Here is a 13,811-nt window from a genome sequence, read left to right as displayed (position 1 = left end):
TTTCTCAACAAGCCGATTCCATGCGTCTACGTGCAATGGGTAAAGTTCACAAGATTGGAAGATGGGTGCCGCATGAATTGAATGATAGGCAGATGGAGCGGCGCCAAAACACATCCGAAATTTTGTTTGCCAGACCCAAAAGAAAGATGTTTTTGCATCGGATTGTGACTGGCGACGAAAAGTGGATTTATTTTGAGAATATTAATTGATACCGGCCAACCAGCGACATCTTCTGCAAGACCAAATCGCTTCGGATGGAAGACGATGCTGTGCGTGTGGTGGGATCAGCGGGGTATTGTCTACTATGAACTGTTGAAACTTGATGAAACTGTCACCACCGTTATCACCAATAACTCATCGATATGGAAAAACTGCGAGTGAGGCGTTTTTGATGGTATGATCATGTAATTCGCGCTAACTAGAATTCACTTGCCAATATTGATCTGAACATCGAAATGGATGGTAAGCGACCGAAACAACGGTGGCTTGATACGATGGATGGGGATTTAAAAGCCTTGAGATTGCATCCAGATCAGGCATTTGATAGAGACAAAAGATGAAACCCATCACGACGAACCTTCCCCGCTTGTGAGCGGGACAAAGGCTGAAGAAGAAGAAGATGTGAGGAGCGACGTGTGCATGACAGTTCCGTATAACATAGCTAAAAATTCCATTGCCCTCCAGGTGCGGAAGTTTTACCAACAAGTCAGCAGGATGAAGCCTTACACACCTCGATGCTCATCCTGCCGAGACAAAGAGGAAAATCTGATTTCCGACTGAATGGGTATTTTGGAGCGATGGGTTGAGTACTTTGAAGAACTACTGAACAAGCAGAACATCGGTGAGTTGGAGGTCTCGCCAACTGAAGACGACGGACGAATACTGCACCACCAAGTATAGAAGAAACAGTCCGTACAATTCATCGACTAAAAAATCATAAGTCGCCAGAAGCCGATGGAATTACAGTCGAATTGGTTAAATATGGAGGCGACCAGTTACACCAAGTGGTTCATCAACTTGTGCTCAAGGTATGGGACAGCGAATCAATGCCTGACGATTGGCAACGAGGCATTATCTGTCTCATACATAAAAAGGGAGATATCACACAGTGCAACAATTATATAGGTATCACGTTGCTGAGTACTATCTATAAGATGTTTTCCGCTATCTTGCTAGGCCGGATAGCCCCATACACTCAGAACATCATTGGCTCATACCAAAGAGGCTTCACTCCAGGCAAATCAGCAACAGATCAGATTTTCTCTCTGCGGAAGGAAAAACTGTTGGAATATGGCCTTCAGTTGCCCCATCTCTTCATTCACTTTAAAGCCGCCTATGATAGCATAGCCAGGGTAAAACTGTACACGGCCATGAGAGAATTCGGTATCCCGACGAAATTGATAAGACTGACTAGGCTGACACTGACGAATGTGCGAGGCCAGACAAAAGCAGCAGGATGATTCTCAAGACCATTCGACATCAACAACGGTCTACGACAAGGGGATGCCCTATCATGGGTCCTCTTTAACCTGGCCCTGGAGAAAGTGAATGTAAGTAAGTAATGTAAGTAAATGCAAGAGGTATCATCCTCTTTAAGTCCACCCAACTGCTGGCCTCTGCTGACGATATCGACATCATGGGAAGAACCACCCGAGACGTACAAACTGCCTTCATCCAGATCGAGCAGGCGGCGGAGGATACAACTTTGAGACTGTTGATAATTTCTCCTATCTGGGGATGAAAATCACAATCGATAGCAGCTACGATGACGAAATCCGCGCACGGTTGTTGGCAGCCAACAGAGCCTATTTCAGCTTACAAAAACTGTTCCGCTCGAAACGTCTCACCATAGGGTCAAAACTCTTACTATACAAGACAATGATCTTGCCAGTCTTCATGTATTCCTCGGAAACTTGGGTTCTTAGCAAGAAAAATTGCGAACTCTTGGCCGCGTTCGAGAGAAGAATCCTCCGAAGAATTTTTGGCCCCCTACATGAGGATGGACCATTCCGTAGCCTACATAATGACGAAATCTATGAGCGATTCTACCACCGTCAGGCTGTGGATAAAATCCGGCTCAATAGGTTACGGTGGGCGGGTCACTTAATCCGTATGGATGAGGATGATCCTGCCCGGAAAGTCTATAAGGGCAATATCTATGGTAGAAAAAGAAGACGAGGCAGACCCTGCCTGAGATCGAGCGATGGCATAGGTCAGCACGCCAGACAGCTTTTAAGGATATCGAATTGGTGGAACTCGGCGCAAAACCGAGATGTCTGGAGATCCTTATTAAGGCAGGCCTAGACCGGTGACCGGTTGTTGCCCCGTTGATGATCTTATTTGCATGGCTTTGGAAGCAGTAAATTCGCGCGAAATTGCTAAGTTTGAACTGCTATAACTTTGGCGTTAATGGCCAGATTTCCATGCAATTCAGCTTGTATATACGAAATATTGTCCTCTATGATGCTACAAAATTACAGTTTCGCAAATCATTTGATGACTATATCCGGTGAAAATTTTTTTTTAATTCCCCCTTTGCATGTATGGGGGAAGACCCTCTTTAAACTCCACCTAAATTTATACCACTCGCTGCATGCGTAGGATTTCATAGCTCCCATCTGTCTACCAAATTTCGTTCGGATCGGTTTAGCCGTTTTGGAGAAAAGTTCGTGTAACAGACAGACAAACAGGCTGTGACTTAAAAAGCGAATTTAAGCTTGTACACTTGGTATAAGATCAAAGAGAGGATATTTTTGAAAAGAAGACGAAATGTGAAATTGGAAGCATTTTTGATCTAGGAGAATAAACCGCCAAGATTCAACTTTCTTTTATGGTTCCACGATTCGTGTGATAATAAAAAAAAGTGCCTTCCGCATAGAGCTTGATTGTACTTCGTGATGGTCAGCTTTTCTTAGATATACGGTGTATGTTTGATGAGTTCGTGCATGATATCTTGAGAAGGAATGCAATATGTGGATAAGAAACTTAAAAATAGATACTGATGTGATACATGAAATCAATCACAATCATCTTAAGTATGTTCTCACTCTCATCAAAAACGCACTGCAATAAATTCAAAGTAAGAATTACGTGTAGAATAAGAATACAATGATAGAATTGTAATTGCAATAACAATAATAAAAGAAAGATTATTGAAGTTAGATTAAAATATCTCGAGTATAGTACTTCATAATATAATAGTGTATGTAAAAAGTGTGTACAAAACCAGTCTTCAAATATAGAGTATTTTATCATCATTTACTTAATTTGCCATTATCATCGACACTGTAATTCGAATTTAAATATAACTCATCATCTAACAACTCTATTTCGCATGCCATTCTCTAAATTGTTCTTAGATTATTTCATCTTAACTGTATAATTACACAATGTTTTATAATAGAAATCACAAAAAAGCATTCAATCACACAAACGCATGCATACGATTTTATCTATACAAAAAATAGATACGCGGAAGAACATCCAATACACGGCAAGCAAAATGATTTATGCTCTCTCATTACACTTTTTTTCGTGGTTTTTCTTTCTCAATGGATTCCTTAAATGATAACTTACCATAGGTTCTCACTTTCTGCATCATTTTACAATTATTTTAAATTACAATACAAATTCCAAAAAGAAATGTTGATTCCATAAACTATATCTCCACAATAAATATCATTTTGTGTGTGTGTGACTTGAATTTGTTTTCATTATTGTGTTTACACAAAAATTTTGCTATTAATTACATTTAATGATCTATTAAATATAGTTTTCCTTTACTCATATATATATAAAGCTATTTACAATTAGTGATCGTAGAATGGATCATCGTTTAACCGACAATGTCGAGCTTTTGAGCATCCTTAGCGTCATTACCACTACCGACTACAACCGAAAGCTCTTCGTTTTCATCGTTTGTTATTTGAATACCAACTGTATCGCCATTAGTATTGGGAGCAGTTGTTGTGGTAGTAAGATTAGTATTATTTATCGTATTCGAATTTAATGTGCTACTAATATTACCATTACTGCATATTTTACTATAGAGATCGGGTGTTGCCGTCGTTATGTCCTCGAATTCCGTACGCAGCGCCGTGCGCTTCAACAGCTGAAGATCTGTCGGCATATACGACAGAATATTGTAGATTTGACGAATATCTTCGCTTGATGTCCACACTCCTGGCCGTTTGTTGTGGTACAGTTTAGCATACGTGTAAATGTTGGCTGTGTCATCGTACTCCATCTCCATGCTAAGTGATGTTATTGCGCAAAATGTACAAGCCTGAGCACCACCGTATCTGAAAATTAATGTTATTTATGTTTTAGCGATTGCTGAATGATTTGCAAAATAACCGGAAAGTCGAGGACCACACCAAAGGACTTTTTCTAATGTTTAAAGTACTTGAAAACTCACCGATCAACAACAATTACTGGCCCATTTCGATAGTCGCTAGTTCGCTCATGGACGTCCACAATGAAATCATAAATACTATTTGGATTTGACATTTCTGGCCAACTCGGGCAATGTAACATTCTAACGTTTAGCTCATAATCATCCTGAACGGATTGAATGACAAAATCACGACTAACATAGTCACTTTTGTTAGTTTTATTTACGAATTTTACACGGTAATAATGTGTTTCAATTGGTTCAGATTCATCTGGCCAGAACTGTGCAAAGGTCTGTAAGAGAAGAGGAAATGCTTGTGAAAATATAATTATATAAAACTTTGTTGATGTATAAACGCCCAATAAAGTTGCGGTTTAAGATTCATATATACTAGGGGCCATAGACATATCATAAGCAAGTAAAATCGAGTACACATTTCAGAGTGGCGATACAGATGCGCATTGTTCTCAAAAACATAATCGGCGTGATGAACCCTGAAAGACTTTCCAGAAACAAACAAGAAACAATCTGAAGATGTAGTTCAAACGAAGGAGCGTAGCAACAATACAGTCTAGCACCAGCGAGGTTGAAAAGGAGATTGTGAAGAGCCGGAATTTTTGCAACCGCACCGAAGGGGGACTAACCAAAAGATGGGCTGTAGGCAACATCTAGAGGCCCACATTAAAACGGTGATGCGTTTTAACACAAAGTATGTCTGACCATGAACAAATATATATAGTCCGAACTTAAGACCGAGGAGATTCAGCACTTCATGTACATTTTGCGGGGCTAATTCCGTCGATAAAACCACAACTACCTGGATCTTTTGTAGTGTCTATATCTGCTTCATATCGTCCGTCAAGGGGACGTAATTCCGGAATTTATCATGTTTTTCAACAGTATTCCGGTTCAATGGAACGACTAGCTATTCTTTCTTGTGAACAAAGTTAGAATGGGCCTATTGTGGTCATCATTGTAGAAGGTGGCAGTAGTGTGATCTCACTAAATTATACTTCAATGAAAGGTTTTGATGGAGCACCTTGCAGAGGGAGTTATGACGGCTGATGTACTCGGTGCTGCTGAGCACCCTGCACGGAGGTATTGTGTGCTGATCAGACTGCTCTTCACTGTTGCACAACCAATAACTGGAGTTGATAATTGAGTCATGAAGAAGGTACTGTTTCTTTTTGTTAGGAGCAAAGCATCCTGAACTGGCAAAAATACATTTTTTATGTCATCTCCGAGAATGGAAGCTATAGAGGGTTGTTTCTCACAGAAAACGCCAAGAAGAAAATGTCCTTTAATTATAGTGCAATGTTTTCAAATCTCCTCTCTGACGACGTGGGATGCTGATCCCTCTTTTTTTGGCGGCTGTATTGTCCATATTGTTTTTTTTCAAGAACAACTCTTACGTGTCTATTACTGTACTGTATCACATTGCACGTATATAAAAGAACGGAAATGGTGGCAATTTCGTGAGAAGAAATGACCTCACACGATTACCAACCATTACGAATGTGGAACACGATCGACAAAGCGACCTTTGCAACCTTCGGGGTCACCAAGCCAAGTAAGCGGTACATCAACCGAGATACTTGGCTTTGGAATGACGATGTTGAAATGAACACTTCTGTTGCGTTAATGAGAAGAGCGGTACTTTGCTTACCAACCGTCGAGCCGCGACGGATAGATGGCGAGAATATTTCGAGCAGATTTCAACTGAAGATTTTGCTCATTCTCCACTTCTACAATTATTGTCGACATTTGGAGCAGTTCCACCTGTCAGCGCAACTGAAATCGAGGAAGCAATAAATCGAATGAAATCGGGGAAAGCAACAGGGCTTGACGATATCACAACTGAGTTTTGGAAAGAGAAGAGCTGGGACCCAACACTGTGGCTCAGTGAAATCTTTAATCGGGTTATTCAGGAAGGTAGAACATCATTTAACTGGCAATTGTCAAGAACTGTGGAACTACTGACGCAATAAACACTGCGCGGTTACTCATGAAGAAACACCGTGAGAAGCATCGTCCTCTTTACATTGCATTTCTGAATCTAAAGAAAGTGTTTGACCGTGTACCACAGGAATTCATCTGGTATGCTTTACGACAACACTTACTACCAGAAGAACTCGCGCTGGGTTCAGCTGCGCTACCACGATCCGAAAAGTAAATTTCGAAGTATGGCGGATGTATCAAAACCGCTTCGTGTCTCTGTTGGTGTTCATCAAGGAGGCGCCCTCTCACCACTTCTCTTTTTTCTTGTTATGGACACCGTCACACGGGATACCCAATGTTCTGCTTTATGCAGATGATGTTTTCCTAGCATCTGATAGCAAAAATGATCTCGAGCAACTTGTCCAAAAAAAGAATGATCGCCTCATGCAACACGGTCTCAGATAGAATCTAAACAAAACTGAATTTTTGAGGACCCAATCACTGTCAGCGGCATTGATCTGCCCCGTACTGAGCGATCTAAATACCTCGGGTCAACGCTATCAGCCAATGGAGAACTGCGTTATGAAATTGCTTCACGCATTAACGCAACCTGGATGAAGTGGCGTTCCTTAACTGGAGTTCTTTGTGGTCGACGTATCAACGAACGTCTCAAATCTAAAATTTACCGCAATGTCGTCCGTCCAGTCGCTCTCTATGGTTCTGAGTGTTGGCCGACTATAAAAGACAATAAACGGCGTCTTGCGGTAATGGAGACGAAGATGCTACGTTGGACTAGTGGCGTCACACGTTTAGATCACATCCGAAATGAGGATATCCGCGATCGTTATGGGGTTGCACCGATCGTGGAAAAGTTGCGAGAGAGGCGTCGTCGATGGTATGGTCACGCAATTCGTGCAAACGAGAATTCACTTGCAAAGATTGGTCTGAACATCGAAGTCGATGGTAAACGACCAAAAGGCAGACCTAAGCAACGGTGGCTTGATACGCTGGATGGGGATTTGAAAGCCTCGAGATTGCACCCATATCAGGCATTCAGCCAAATGGCGAAACCGATCATGACGAGCCGACCCCGCTTGTGAACGGGACAAAGGCTGAAGAGAAAAAGAAAAATGAAAGAAGAACCAGATTAGCCTCGTATTATAAATGAAACTTGGAGGTTCTGGGGGTAAAAAAGCATTTTCCTTGAAACCAGCTGCAACTGTTGCTCAAAAATTTTGATAATGTTTTTTTTTCTTGGATGGATGATGCACAGCAGGAGCGACTCAGTCATATGTACATCTAAGAAGATCCATGCGATAATATCTTTTCCGTACATTAAGTGATTATACAGGTTCCTACACCATAGCTACTTTCTTGGAGCTGTGCTACCTTCACCGACTTAAATGCTGAATATAAACTACCAATAGGTAGGTATCGATGTCTTTGCCCAATAGCGACACATACAGAAGGGGAAAATATGCAACGCGCACAAAGGCCATAGGACAAAACAACAATTGCCCGCACACCCCGTTTGCATTCACATATTATACTATGGCTAGTGGTGAGTAAGTGAAAAATATATACTAAAACTCCTTATTATGTCTGATGAGCTAATATAAAGTATAGAAATATAAACGAGGTTCATATATGTACAGACGGAGATAAGAAGTAGTTAGGCATATAATGCCAATAATACTGTCTTTAACTGGTCTCTTAAGACCGTCTGAACGCAAGAAAACCGTGTCATCCCTTAGAGAATGACCACTAGGTATTTCTCGATATATGATTTTAAGTTCCGATGTGGTGGAGCCAATGTAAATAATCTGGAAACAAAATTTCTTATTTGCTGGGAAATCAACGCCAATAGATAGGCATGGGAAAACATAACAATAATCAAAATTCGATTGCCCTCGAAGGAAGGGACGATGTATGGCATTCCATACACATGTTGTTAGTGGTCCGCAGCATTAAATCCTGAAAAAGATGCTACATATGACCTTCCCTCTAAGTCATGAAAAAATATAAAAGTAGGTTAAATTGCAGGACAAATCAGCAAAGACAGGGAAATATCTCTGGGTCTTGAGGGAATAGAAAGAATATACAAAGTGGCGTCAAAGGCCTTATAGTAAGGTGGTGGGGTGAAAGATCCTCACCACCAAATCGAGCCAGAAAATGTTTACTGTAGGACTCGGCTAAACCGCAAAACATATGAGCAAATTGGGAACGAACTAATGCCTGATAATGGAATGGGGGAGGAGACCGTTTCACAGATCCAGAATAAAGTATTAAGAAAAAATAGTATAACAGAAGGCTGCGCACAATTCCCACGCCGAGTCCAAAATTCTTCACATATTTTCCATCCCGAGTTCGAATTATATCTTTGGCCAAGGAGCAAACCAACTGCAAAATGGAACAACGAAATAGAGGTGGATGTGTGCTGCATGTAATATCACATTACCGCGATCCGACATTACCTAACATCACTGCATTACCAAAGTGATTATTGCTCTTGGGATAGATAATGTTTTAGAATATGATATCACATTAAAAAACATTACGAGATGTTACCATTCTTCATAGTACAACTGCTGGCGGTTGTTGTCGAGTCTTACCATTCACTGTCCTCTTCGGTGGTTTAACTATGGGGATTCAATGCCAAGCAAAGCAATAAAAAATGCATATACTTCTACGTAAAGTAATGCTCGCTCGTTCGTTGTTCTTTGCGTGTGAGAATATCTTACAGTATGAGATCTTTTACTTTTTTCTGCTCTTGCAAGAAACCTTTAATTTACTTACTTGCCTGCTACCTACGCTATCGTATACTTTCCATTATAAATGCTATAACTGCATGGCAAATTTCCCTGCTGTGATAAGTAATATTTGGTAATATCGACTGCCGAATTTGATGTTGGTGATAAAAATGATATGCACGATTAGGGTGATGAAAGGTGATGTTTGTGATATTGCTTTGTAATAGCTGAAAAGCATGGACATGGTTAGCTGAGGAAACGATGACCTACAGTAGGGCACGACGGAGAAAAAAATACCAATCCTATTAGTGGTGAACAGCCATTATCATGTTAGCTTACATGGCCAAAGGAATATGAAACCTTTAAGGTATAAGTCTGAACATAGGGTCTAAACCAAGCTTGAATGACAAAAAGTTAAATCTATACACGGGTCAGCTCACTCTCTGAAGACAAAATGTTTGCAATGGTATTTGCATTTACATATATGGAACTGCATAGTAGCCTGGAAACAAGAGTGCTTGAGTTCCTCGGGATCATAAATTGGAGAAAAAATGATTTGGTGAGCGCACACTGGTTTGTGTGTGACTGATTTGGTACAATCGTAATTGTGCTAGGTAGAGAAACGAAGTTTGAACAGTGCAACCTGAACAGAACAAAGTTGGTCTAAGAAGAGGAAATCCAAAGCATTCCGATAGGCCTAAACAAATCGCACAAGGACAACCGAACTATAAACTCACGATGAATGCAATGGATTCCGACAAGACGATCATACAAAATGGTTTCAACGGTTTAATATTTACTTTTTTAGAAATATCAGCTTACTTCAATTTCTATGACCGCTAGTGTATATATGATAGCAACTTCTAAAAACTTACTTTATGGGCACACATTACTTATAAGTTTTTTAATAATACATACGATTTCATCCAGCGATGACAATAACACTATTGTCTGAGCGTTATGATCCCAAACCATCTGCCAGAAATCTTTAACCGTATTCTGCATGGGATGTTGTGTTACAATGAAATCTCGTAATCGTCGAAAACCATGGAGCCACGATGCATTTATATAATCACTACCATCCTCGCCTGGTTTCGGTGTCAAGTGTACTCGGCTGCCTTCGATTGGAAAAATAGCACCACGATTTTTTACCGAATTTACTTGTTTCATGGCCGATGCAATGTGAATATCTTTTGTTTGAAATTGAATAATATTCTTGTATTGCATCTCCAAATATGGTATATTGTTTTTCAGCTCTTCAATTTGATCGGCACGGATATTCGTTTCACCGCTAGCAATCGCCTCAACGAGAGCGTCGTGTATGAATATGTATTGTTCTTCGGTTTGAACTAGGAAGTTGCGCTGGGCTCGAATGTGTCGTAGGAAGCCGAAAACATTGACTACACCTTTATGTTCGATTTGTTTAAGCATTGCATCCAGGACAATGTATGTTCCTGTTCGGCCGACTCCAGCACTGCAAAAGATGAGATAATAATGTTAAATGAATATGTCCCAGGGTTCGAAATTTCGATTAATTCAATTGCTTTCTGTCGGGGCTAATTACCTGCAATGCACTACAATTGGTCCAGAGTCGGGTGGATTGGCTGCTGAAGACTTCTTCACGAAATTTAATACTGGCAGTGGATGATCGGGTGTTCCATGATCTGGCCAATTCGTATAATGGTATTGGTAGACAATCTTTTCGGAGTTAATTTGTTTCTTTTTCTTAAGCTGTAAACGAACGCAACGTATTATATTACAAATGGACTGAAATGTAAACTCAATACGCACCTTAAGATGTTTGATTTGGAACTTTCTTACTGTGTAAGTGGCCAGAACTTCCTCTTCAAGGAGTTTCACTTGAATCACTCCATATGTTTCTGAACCGTCTTTTGGCCAGTACATATCACATTTCCGTCGGCCACGCTCCACCAAATTTGTGATCATAACAATAATTGTTACACGTTGCTCCCAAATCATACGCCAGAAACAATCGAATGTATCTGGAAGTGGACCTTGGGTTCCAACAAATGCGCGGGCCTTCTGATATCCATCAATGAAATTCGCATTGATGTAATCTAACCCTTTTTTCTGGCCTGGTGTTGGGTGTAAATGGACTCGACTATGGTCATCTGAAAATCAATATCGTAATTAAATGTATGGTGGAAAGATGTTGAAGTAAAAATAGAAAGAAGATATTCTGACTAAAATTAAGATTTAGAATTAGGCAAAAAGTTGTTATTTGAAGTTGGCATAGAAAATCGACCAGATATTTTTCGGCTCCTTTTTTATCAATTACATTTTAGGAGGGATGATTTTGAGAATTTTCCCCAAGAAAGAAAATTAGAGTTTATTTATATGTTGAAAAGATGGAAACTCCGCATGTATCCCGCTTTTTTGAATAATTATTTGGAACCATGGAATTGACCCCCTTTGATTTAAATTAAAGAGACAAATTAACTCGAACCGGAACTCCGTGATCAACAGAAATAATAAATAAATTCAAATGGATTCATTCAACTTACATGCAATAATATTAAGATATCGATTTTTCCGTTTATTCTCTGGATGTTGTGAATGTTCGCAGGGTAATTCATCAACGGCACTCTCACATTGAATTGCTTCATATTCACGACTAAATCCAATATCACCATCAGCATGTAATGACGCCACATGTTTGGCGAACTCATTAACTGGGACAGCTGCACGTATTTCACCTCCAATTTCAACAGGCACCTCCCAGTCTACTTGTGGGGCACTAGGATGATTCGGCGGATCGTCCAGATAATAGTAGGCCGCATGGAAACATTTTCTGCTTAAAAAAGAGAAGATAGTCATGTTATAGAAAATATTTTTATTATAATGTTCAGCGAGGCTTTTTATATAGAAAGGTTGGGTTGTACATACGTCAGGGGAAATAAGGATAATGTGATAGGTGGCATGCAAGATTTCTTTGGAAAATAAATCGCGAAGGGAACAATTCACAATGTATTGCATTGTTATTGAAATGCGAGTGGGAGGAAATGTGTTCCTTTGGTGGAATCACATTACAAATAGGAAGCAATACAAAAGGTATGATCAAATGCAGACAGTCGCCCCCCAAAAATTCGAAAGGGAGATATTCAAATGGGTGAAATGTAGACGATTGATATGAAATATGTGCCACTCCCAATGAGCTTTTATTAACCAAGTTTTATTCAGAAGCACTACAGTACCATATATATTGCTCAGAATGAGACTATGTAGGAAGGGGTTACGCATTATAATTCGGTTACTATAGAAGCAGCATAATTCTGATTCACTCAGAGGTAAATAATATTTTTTGTCGTAAACTAACATTTTCGGTGCAAATGTCATTACACCCTATGATCAAAAAGTACTGGGAATTTATAAATAACACAAAAAGACCTAATTTTCGGGCAAATCTATTTTATCTTCTTCAAAATAACATTCATTCGAAGCAACACAAGTGTGCCAGCGTTTCACCAATCCGTCAGTGCAGCGCTGGTAGGCCACCAAAGGGATGAGCTTTGACACTCTCGTTGTATTTTGGTTTGGCGACTTCGGGCTTTTACTTTTTCCTCGATATTTAACGTGGATGAACGTCTGAAACAAGACAAATTATCTACCACGCTCGCTTTTAAAATCTTCGTATGTCCGAGTTTTCGACAGAGCTGACTCCTCAAATGCTTTTTTTCAACGTTTTCAACGCATCTGCACACGAAAGTTCGTTAGCAACACAAAATTTAAAAAAAAAACTCTTTGATTTTAGTTGTTCCACGACATCCCAGCGGGCTAACAGAGAGAGCTAAGTTCTTTGGTCCGGTCCATGATGATCGTACGTGGGACGAGAATTGGCCAGGCCCTCGGCCCATGTGTGCCAGCTGTCACTCGGTTATTGGGCATTGGACCTTGTGTTGCCAGACTTGTTGTAGGTTAGATAACCCACGTATGTCTCAGTACGTTTTATGCCGACACTTGCAAGCACAATTGTGTCGAAGCCTGTCCGAACAGGCAGGACACGTGTTACAAGTTTAGGCACATTTCGCTACTTCACATTTTTTTATTATGTCAGCTTACATTAGTTGGAGTTCGTTTCCTTCTTTAAAAAAACTTTTAAGGAGTTTCCAACTGAATTTGTTCCTAGCAACACTGTGCTTCCCACATTCAAAAATAAGATGGTCTATTGTTTCCTGCACGCCACACATTAGACAAATCTCCTTTTTTGATTTTGCCAATCTTCTGAAAGAAAGGTTTGCTATAGACATGGTTTGAGTAAAGTCTATTAAAAGTTTTTACAATTGCTACACTATTTGTTGAGATGAAAGCTGGTATTTTAATGGGCACTTCTGAAAACATTGCCGCAAAATCTTTGCCTTTTAATCTCGACATTGCCTGGTATTCATCTTCTGCACCACCCATAATACATCCTCAGCTACAAAGGATGAAACCATGGTGCTTCGGCTGATTAGGGCTGCTTTTACTGCTGTGTGCGCTATCTTGTTGAACATAATTTCACTTTTAGCTGGGCACCACAGTATTCTTATCTCCTCGAAGTTAGAATTCGCTATTGTGTCAATTATTTCCCAGACAATGGAATGTCTGATGTCTTGCTTCTCCAGAAAAGTACAGGTTTTTTGGGAGTCTATCATTATTGCTATATTTTTTTTTTTAAACTTTCTTTTGTAATTTGCGTGGCCATCTTTATCCCTAGTCGGTTCAAAAGAGAG

General features: G+C 40.0%; 1 protein-coding gene across 6 annotated transcripts in view; it reads right to left on the bottom strand.

Moving 5' to 3' along the window:
• Positions 1-3,158: 3,158 nt before the first annotated feature.
• The window catches only part of LOC119656717 (tyrosine-protein phosphatase 99A), a 588,033-nt gene continuing 577,380 nt past the window's right edge, over positions 3,159-13,811 (bottom strand). For 3 of the 6 annotated variants that reach the window (XM_038063239.1, XM_038063244.1, XM_038063243.1), the window contains 5 exons: positions 11,607-11,896; positions 10,646-11,213; positions 10,000-10,555; positions 4,418-4,686; positions 3,159-4,301 (listed from right to left, as the gene is read on the bottom strand). In XM_038063239.1, the coding sequence (XP_037919167.1) occupies positions 3,836-4,301; positions 4,418-4,686; positions 10,000-10,555; positions 10,646-11,213; positions 11,607-11,896 (2,149 nt within the window). In that variant the 3' untranslated portion in view covers positions 3,159-3,835. The remainder of the gene's footprint in view (positions 4,302-4,417; positions 4,687-9,999; positions 10,556-10,645; positions 11,214-11,606; positions 11,897-13,811) is intronic. The other 3 variants (XM_038063242.1, XM_038063240.1, XM_038063241.1) reach the window with 3 other exon arrangements.

This window comes from Hermetia illucens, chromosome 5 (genome assembly GCF_905115235.1).
Source record: "Hermetia illucens chromosome 5, iHerIll2.2.curated.20191125, whole genome shotgun sequence".
In the NCBI taxonomy this organism is placed as follows: domain Eukaryota; kingdom Metazoa; phylum Arthropoda; class Insecta; order Diptera; family Stratiomyidae; genus Hermetia; species Hermetia illucens.
Note: the sequence above shows the minus strand (reverse complement) of the source record. Positions and strands in the feature narration are given on the sequence as shown.